This window comes from Panthera onca, chromosome D1 (assembly GCF_046562875.1).
Source record: "Panthera onca isolate mPanOnc1 chromosome D1, mPanOnc1 haplotype 2, whole genome shotgun sequence".
Taxonomy (NCBI): domain Eukaryota; kingdom Metazoa; phylum Chordata; class Mammalia; order Carnivora; family Felidae; genus Panthera; species Panthera onca.
In genome coordinates this window covers 7265266-7273934 of record NC_138348.1, presented here as the reverse complement: position 1 = coordinate 7273934, position 8669 = coordinate 7265266, and the positions used below count along the sequence as shown (strand labels likewise).

Below are 8669 nucleotides of genomic sequence, written 5' to 3'. Positions count from 1 at the left end.
CCACCCAGGTGCCCCCGGTTCTGAGTTTAAAGCGCTGCCCAAGTTGACCCAGTCGGTTAAGCATCCGACTTCGGCTCAGCTCAAGATCTCGGGGTTTGTGAGTTCGAGCCCGCGTCGGGCTCTGTGCTGACAGCTCAGAGTCTGGAGCCTGCTTTGGATTCTGTGTCTCCCTCTCTCTCCGTCCCTGTCCTGCTCACACTCTGTCTCGGTCTCTCAAAAAGTCATAAACATTAAAAAATATTATTAAAAAAAATAATAAAGTGCTGCCCCAGCTCCTTAAGTTCTCTGGACTTCACTATCACTATCTACAAAAAGGAAACAAACCTCTCGGGGTTGCCAGGAGGGTGAAGTAGAAAAGGTGGCGAGCTTTATAAACAAATCACACAGAAATCAGCCATTATCTTCAGCTTGTGCCTGACTGTTCTCTCCCCAGCACCAGACAGAGCCTATTCTGTTACCCACTCACATTTACCCTGCAGTGGGATGGGGCAAGGGCTGAAAATAAGACCATCAGCTTAGCTCACCCTTCTGACTTTACAGTTTGCCTGGCCCTGGCCTCATTTTCTTCACTTCTTCAGGACTTGAGCGCTAAGGTAAAGAACCAAACTCTTGGGACATTCATTCAATAACAAATATTTATTGAGTAACTCCCACACGCCAGTCACTGTGCTAACCATCGTGTGCGTCTCAATATTCTCACTGGCAAAATGAAAACCAGTGCTTCTCAAACGAGAAATGATGGGCATCCTAGGCAGAACAACTCTTTGTGTCATCTAAACAACAGGAACTATATCTTGTAATTGGGACAAGCCCAAAATGTTCCAGCACATTTCGAAACGGCCCCTAGGGGGCATTTTCGCCCGCGACGAAGAATCCCCGGCCCACCCTCTACGAGTCCAGGAGACGGGGAAAAGGGGAGGCCCTGTAACTGGCAGGTTTAGAATGATGCCGAGACCTAAGATGAGCAGGACCTGGATCATGTTTCCGGGGAACAGGGCCTTACACTGGCCCCCGGACGAGCTTGTCAACATCCTTGGGGCTGTCGATTCCGACTCCTGAGTCACAACTCCTACCCCCTCTGCAGCCAAGATACAATCCAGGTTTCCGTTCCTGGCCGAGTCTGGGTTCCTGGGGAAGAAGGAATGGCGGTGCCCTCGTCCCCCAAGCCCTCGGGAAGCGAAGGGTTAACGCAGGTGGCCCCGCAGAAGCCCCTAGCACCGCTAAAGGGACCATCTCGGCCCCACCGCCAGGCGGCTTCGAGGTCACGTGGGAGCGAGGGCGGGACCCAGCGACAGGCCGACCAATAGATTGCGCTGTCGGTGGGCGTGATAGCCAATAGGAGCAGGGAGAGGGGTCCCGGGACTAGGAAGAAACGGCGGCCGGGAGGGGGCTACTGGGACCATGGGGCTTCTGACCATTCTGAAGAAGATGAAGCAGAAAGAGCGGGAGCTGCGACTGCTCATGCTGTATCCTCCTGGACGCCGGAGCCGCGAGGGTAGCGGGGGCCCCGCCGGGCGGGCGGTGCCAGGCGCCCCCTACCGGGCGCGGGGTGCGCGGCCGGCGCGTACCAACTGCCCATTGTGCGTCACGCACGTGGGCCCTACCAATCGCTCTAGCGGGGTGGGGGGGCGTGAGGAGGTCGTACCACCGGCTCGGGGCGGGGGGGTCTCCGTTGCCAAGGCCAAAGGTGAGGGCCTACAGGCGCAGCGGCTAGACTAGATATCCCTATGCAGGGGGCGGGGAGGAGGGCCGGAGGCGACTCGGATGCCACCACCCGTCGGTCTGGCCCGAGCGTGAGGCCGCTGTCCTCCCTGGCTCTGACCTTCCTCCCCTGTCCGAGGGTGCCAGACCCCGGCCCCGCCCTCAAGGTCGGAATCCCGGGGGCGTGCGGGCCCCGCCCTCGCTTGGGGGGGGAGGGGGGTGTAGACGCCTCGGGTTGTTTTCACCCCTGTGTCCAATTGCCCGTCTGTGTGGCCTCGCGGCCGGTCGTTATCTCCCGTCCCCTGCCCAGGCTGACTGCGTGTAGGCCCGAGGGCCCCGCCGACCTTCCGAGTCCCGTTAACAGGCGCCTGCACGCCTTCTGCCCCGTCTTATCCTGGCCGCGTCGGGACTCCGCGATCCCGGAGCTGGGCGGGTTTCACCCAGAGCTCCCCTAGCAGGGGAGAAAAGACATTTAAGTGTACAAATAACTATAATAGTCACATCACGTCTCTTTTAAAAAGCTCTCTTTTTAGAAAGGCACCGAGAATCCACCCATCCAATTAAATATTTACTGAGTGCCTACTATGTACTAGGCACTCTCCTAGGGGCTGGGGTAAAACAGCAAAACCAAACCCCACCGTCTTGGACGGTCCATAATGCTGTGGGGAGAAAGCAAATAGGTAAGCTGTATAGGACGTATGGGGGGGGGGGGGGCGGGAATGCAGTTTAAATAAAGTGGTCAATGAAGGCCGGAGTGGAGAAATTGACAGTTGAGTAAAGATGAGGCGGTGAGGACTGAATCACGTGGATATCTAGGAAAATTTGTTGACGCAAAAGGAACGAGCGCAAAGGTCTGGAAGGAGGAACTCAACGGGTGTGTTCAAAAGAATGTCAAGGAGGGCAGTGTGGCTGGAGAGAGTGATTACTAGATTACGAGATGAAGACAGAGGGGACTGAAGAGCCTTTGGTTTTTGGCTTTTCCTTTCGATGAGAAGTGTGGAGAGGAAGCATGATCTCAGGTTAGGTGTGCCATTGCTCTGCCACAGGCGAGATAGGAGGGTGGCTTGGATCAGGGTGGAAGCAGGGAGGTGATGGAAGATGGGGAACATTTTGCCTACAGGCCCAGCAGGAATCGCTCCTGGATTGGGCACAAAGTGAGAGGGAGAGCCAAGTCAAGCCTGACTCTGAGGTGTCTGGCCAGAGCGGTTCGAAGAATGAGGAACCACTTGCTGAGATGGGGAAGGGGGGCAAGGAGCAGGTTCAGAAAGAGGAGAACTCGGGGCACCTGGGTGGCTCAGTCGGTTGAGCGTCCGACTTCGCTCGGGTCACGATCTCACGGTCCGTGAGTTCGAGCCCTGCATCAGGCTCTGTGCTGACAGCTCAGAGCCTGGAGCCTGCTTCCGATTCTGTGTCTCCCTCTCTCTCTGGCCCTCCCGCCGTTCATGCTCTATCTCTCTCTGTCTCAAAAATAAATAAAAATGTTAAAAAAAAAAAAATTTTAAAAAAAAAAAGAAAGAGGAGAACTCAGGTTTGGCCACGGAAGATGCCTCTGAGACATCCTCTAAGTGCCAGATGGGCAGCTGAAGAGAGGGACTGAGTCCAGGGGAGCAGCTGGGTGGGATGTGTACTTTTAGGAGTCATTAGCATAAAGGTGGTGTTTGCGGGGCACCTGGGTGGCTCAGTTGATTGAGCTTCCGGCTCTTGATTTGGGCTCAGGTCACGATCTCTTGGTTCCTGGGTTCGAGCCCCACATCGAGTTCCTGGGATTCTCTCCCTCTCTCTCTCTGTCCCTTCCCTGCTTGTGCATGTGCTCTTTTTTTTTTTTGGCATGTGCTCTTAAAATAAATAAATAAGCTTCAAAAAGAAAAAAAAAAAAAAAACAGATGGTATCTGAAGCCATGGTCCTGGGTGAGAGCTCTAAGGGATGAGTGTGGACAGAGGAAAGGACCGCGCTTACCTAGATAAGAGGTCAGGGCGATGAGAACCAGGTGAGGCAGTGGAGGAGGGGGCAGGCCACTGTGTCAGGTGCTGCTGATGGTGCGGGAAGACGAGGCCTGGTTACTGCCCAGCAGGAGAAGAACACGAGGTCTTTAGGTACCTCGGTAAGAGCTGTTTCAGGGAAGCAGTGGCCGCAAAAGCCTCAAGAACGAGCGGGAAGACAGAAATTGGAGAGGGTGCCTACGAACAATGGTTTTGAGAAGATTTGCCGTCAAGGGAAGGAAGTAAAGGAATAAGTAGAGGGAGAAGGGATCAAGAGAGGGTGACGTTTGCTTCTCCTAAGGTGGGAGAGACACCAGCTTGTCTGCTGATGGGAATGATCCAGTGGAGGATGGAGTTGGAGTTGGATAATCGGCGGTGAAGGCTGGGTCTCAGGAGAGCTTCTTGGTTCCCCCTCATTCCACTGGTTTGAGTCGCCTGGGCCCGCTCCCAGCTGCCAGCCCCCTCGGGCGTTGGAAGGACAGAGGAGGGTGGTTCCCGTTTGTTTGCGCACTCAGCAGCAGAGGGTTTGGAATATTCCGGAAACAGAAAGGTGAGGCTGGCTACCTCCAGATATTTGCTCCTGCTGTTCCCTCTGCCTAGAATGCTCTTCCCTTAGCCCTTTGGAAAGCTGGCTTCTTATCGTTTGGGCCTCAGCCCAAGACCCCGAGAGGGGTGCCCGAGCTAAAGGAAGCTCCTGCAAAGGCCCTCCCCGAAAGCCTCTTAGCTTCGTCTCGTCTAGAGAATCAAGACGGTACCTTGATTCTCATTTGTTTGCACTCTGTCGCCTGTCTCTACACTGGACTAGAAGGTGCACAGGGTGGGGACTTTGACTCTGGGGTACCCCCCCCCCCCAGCACCAGAGGAGGCCCCGGCAAATAGTCAGTATTCAATAAATATTGTAGAGCGAATGAAGGAATCTTCGGTCAGGACGAGATGATAAAATCTTTATTTCTTGATACTTTCCCATTTCTCACGGGCCGATACATTGGGGCTCAGGCCCGTGCTCAACTCATTTGATACGTGGCGGGAAACGCTTGGTCCCCTAAAAGAGGGGCACGGCGGTGATGTCACCACCCTGGGCAGAGCACGGGGACTTCTCCTTAACCTGGTGTGCCCCAGAGGCCTGGACAATGCTGGCAAAACAACCATCCTCAAGAAGTTCAACGGGGAAGACATCGACACCATCTCCCCGACACTGGGCTTCAACATTAAGACCCTGGAACACCGGGGGTGAGTGGGGGCCCTGCAGCGGGCTGGCCCAGAGTAGGGCAGGGAGGGCGGGTGAGGGGCCAGGCTGACCCTCTGGCCACCCCATTCCCGCCCAGATTCAAGCTGAACATCTGGGATGTGGGCGGCCAGAAGTCCCTGCGGTCCTACTGGCGGAACTACTTTGAGAGCACCGATGGCCTCATCTGGGTGGTGGACAGCGCCGACCGGCAGCGCATGAAGGACTGCCAGCGGGAGCTCCAGAGCCTGTTGGTGGAGGAGGTGGGCAGGCTGGCTGGCCAAGCAGGGGGGAGCCAGGCTTCCATCCAGGCCCCCACAACTTTGTGCACATACGCGGATGTGTGAGCAGATTCCCTGAGGGGTCCGTGACCCCAAAGGAACACCTGGGGGGTGGGGGAGGGCTCTGTTCCTTCACTGAGCCCTCACCAGGTGCCCACCCTTGGGGAGGCAGAGACAACCTGTACATTTGGCCCAGGGAAACCCACAGTGCTGTGGGCAGGGCATGCTATGAACTGGGACCTGGGTTCATGTCCCCGTGATGTCACCGCTCCACTACCCTGAACTTCAGTTTCTGCACCTTGAATGGGGCTCTCGGGAGGCTCATCTGAGGCCAGTGGGTGGAGCTTTGGGAAGCAGCGGAGCCTGGCTCAGGAGTTGGCCTCTCCGCTGTGTGACCTCAGGCAAGGCACTTAACCTCTCTGAACCTCCACTTCCTCGTTTCTGAGCTGGGCATTATAATTAGGGTGCTCCGCTAACTTATTAGCTGGGCCAAAACGCTTTAAGTAAAATTTTAGTTTTACAGAAAAGTTGCGAAGATAGCGAAGAAACAAATACTTTTCACTCTGCTTCCCCTGTTAACATCTTATGCGACCACCCTGCATTTGTCAAAACTTAGAAAGTAACATTAGTAAGTCACTCTTAACTAGAGATTTTACTTGGATTTCACCAGTTTTTCCACCAGTCTCCTTTTTCTGCTGCAGGATTTGTCCGGGTTACGACGCTGCATTTAGTTGAAAACAAGGACACTTTTAAGAATGAAAGAGGAAGTTGTTAATACTTACGCAGGGACAACGGACAGCAACAGGACTGTTCTGGGCACACAGGGACAGGTCACCTGGGGTAGCAGGAGCCACCTCCAAGGGGTGTCAAGCAGGTTCAGTGAGATCATGGATGTCAGTGCTGAGCCCTGGCCTGGCACCTCGAGGCCATCTGTCAGGGCTAGATCCACCTGCTTATGTGGAGGGACTCCCGGCGGAAATACACACATGGAACTAACTGGAAGCAGAGGCCAAGAGTGAGGCCTGTGAGGGTAGTGCACAGTTAAAGGGCAACATGAACTTGGAAGAGGGAAAGGTCACTTCCAGCAGACCCCGTGGTCTCCAGGACAGTTGCATTCATTGCGCATATCAGGTCATGGGATATGGGAGCCGTTTAGAACCAGAGGGCTTGGGGATCATCATGTCCGTCACCCCCTCCCCATTTATGGAGGAGGAAACTGAGGCATAGAGGGGAGAGGTGCCCACTGGGCCCCAGCCTAGGGCTCCACACCCCCCCCCAACCCGCTCCAAGTATGGCTGGACTCACAGACCATGACCATGGTGCTACCCCACTTGGGCCTCTCCTACCACCCCAGGGCCTTGCCTTGATCTTCCAGGTAGATCTCTGACCCCACCTGCTCTGGGTGATGAGGGGAGGGGCCGGGCTGCCCTCTGAGCCCCCACTCCCAACCCCCCCCCCCCGTTTTTTCCCCCCAGCGCCTGGCTGGAGCGACCCTCCTCATCTTTGCCAATAAGCAGGACCTACCCGGAGCGCTGTCCTCTAACGCCATCTGTGAGGTGAGTCCAGGCCTTGGCACAGGTTCGTGGAGGAAAAGAGGCACACGTTTTCTTTGTTAACTTGTGCGACAAGCATTTAGTAGCCTCTCCTGTGTGGCAGGGCCTATGCAGGCCACTGGAGAGTCAGTGACTAATGAGACACGGTTGTGCCCCACAGCCTGGGGGAGGGCAGGCCTGCGAACATGATCCTTCAAGACAATAGCAGCCAGACAGTAGTGAGTGCTCCCATGCCAGGCTCTCTGCATGGATTATCTTGACCTTCAGTCCTCACCCCAGCCTCACGAACTAGGAACTGTTACTGTCACTCTGTAGATGGCGAAGCAGGTTTAGAGAAGCTGGGTGACTCACCCAGGGTCACACAGCCAGGGAGCAGACAGGCCGGGATTTAAACACAGGCCTCTGTGTCCCCAAATTGTATCGATCCTATTTCTGATTCTAGAGCTTGAAGCAGCAGCATGAGAAAGAGTAGGGCTAGAATCTTGGTTCTGTCACTTACTGGCTGTGTGACCTAAGGCAGGTTGCTTAAGCTCTCTGAGGTATTCTAAGTAAAATGCCCAACAATCCCTGGCTCCTTGGGCCTTGGGAAGAGTGGATGGGAGGACGTTAGTGGGGCTCGTAGCACAATGCCTGGATCCTAGCAGATGCTCAGGAGCCTGCATCCCCGTTCAGTTACTGAGGGGTAGCGTTGGTGGGGTTGGGTGCCGAGAGCCCAGGTGCCCTGAGGGGCTGACAGATCTTCCCCAGGGGCCAGGGGAGGCTCCTGAGAGCAGGCCCTAAAGGGAGGCATGGATTTCCCGTGGGCCAGGAGAGGGAAGAGGCAGTGAGTGGGCAGGGCCTGTGGTCCCCAGGGCCCACTGTCATCTTCCCCCTTCCCAGGCCCTGGAGCTGGACTCCATCCACAGCCACCACTGGTGCATCCAGGGCTGCAGCGCCGTCACCGGGGAGAACCTCCTACCTGGCATCGACTGGCTCCTGGATGACATTTCCAGCCGCGTCTTCACGGCCGACTGAACCACTCCAGACGTCCCCCCACCCCCACCCCCACACCTCACAGTCCAGCCCCCTCCCCCGGCCCTCATCAGGCACCATCCACGGGGGGGATGGCAGTCGGCCAGCCTGACTAACACCCCCCGCCCCACTCCGTAACCTGCTGCTGCTAACACTACCCACTGCTTCTCGGCGGCCGGCTCCCGTGGCCGGAGGGCTGCTGCCCTGGCCGTCACCCTGGCTCCTGACCCGGCCCGCCTGCGGAGGAGAGGGCTGGGGCTGGGAGGGGGCCGCCTCTGCTGCTACCAAGGCTGTGGGCCTCATCCTTTGCTCAGCTGTGAGAATAAACCGTTCCCCGCCCCACTTCCTGGTAGAGTCATGCGTTGATCCAGTAGCTTTAAGACCCCCACCCGGAGCCCAGGGCGCAGCAGGGCACAGAAAGGAACGGGTCATTTCAGTCAGAGGGTTAACCGCGGCTGTGTCACAGGGACAGACAATTAGAGGAGCACAGGACAGGGCGGCAACGAATCCCACTTGGAAGACTCCAGGCAGGCTCCCCAGAGGGAGTGACGTTAAAGGCGAGAAAGACACAGAGATTTGCTCCTAACCTGGTGCTAGGATTCCTTCCTGGAGAGGGAATGGGCAAAATCCGGGCTCTGTTAGGGTGGACGAGGGGAAATTGGCGTTAGGTAGACAAACTCAGAACATCACCTGTCCTACCGTGTAGAAGATTAAAACGACCTGCCCTGTCCTCTGTGTGAGACACTCTGTGGTCCCCGCGCTCCCAAGCCCTACGGTGCGTGAGCACACCCGGGCTCCAGAGCCAAACCCCAGCTCTGCCACTCACGGGATGATGCTGAGCAAGTTGCCTAACCTGTCTGTGCCACGGTGTCCCCGTCTGGGGGAGAGATCATGGCACCGACCTGCTTAGTTTGGGAC

At 56.4% G+C, this 8669-nt stretch overlaps 1 protein-coding gene and 1 long non-coding RNA gene across 2 annotated transcripts; one reads left to right on the top strand and one right to left on the bottom strand.

Moving 5' to 3' along the window:
• Window positions 1-617: 617 nt before the first annotated feature.
• On the bottom strand, window positions 618-1684 carry LOC132661974 (uncharacterized). The gene is made up of 2 exons (XR_009602470.2): window positions 1416-1684; window positions 618-1128 (listed from the first exon to the last, which is right to left on the bottom strand). It is a non-coding gene; the product is annotated as an uncharacterized LOC132661974 (long non-coding RNA).
• Window positions 1333-8093, top strand: ARL2 (ARF like GTPase 2). The gene is made up of 5 exons (XM_060607175.3): window positions 1333-1466; window positions 4801-4911; window positions 5007-5169; window positions 6663-6743; window positions 7620-8093. Exons 1-5 carry the CDS (start codon window positions 1402-1404, stop codon window positions 7752-7754), a joined length of 555 nt encoding a protein of 184 aa, XP_060463158.1. The 5' UTR covers window positions 1333-1401; the 3' UTR covers window positions 7755-8093.
• The last annotated feature ends 576 nt before the right edge of the window (window positions 8094-8669 follow it).

What these genes read in the sequence shown, in the direction of transcription:
- ARL2 (XM_060607175.3), top strand. Translation starts at nt 1,402, where the DNA reads ATGGGGCTTCTGACCATTCTGAAGAAGATGAAGCAGAAAGAGCGGGAG. An exon ending in AGAGCCTGTTGGTGGAGGAG is followed by an intron (nt 5,170 to 6,662) that starts GTGGGCAGGCTG and finishes TTTTCCCCCCAG; the next exon opens with CGCCTGGCTGGAGCGACCCT. An exon ending in CCTCTAACGCCATCTGTGAG is followed by an intron (nt 6,744 to 7,619) that starts GTGAGTCCAGGC and finishes CCCCCTTCCCAG; the next exon opens with GCCCTGGAGCTGGACTCCAT.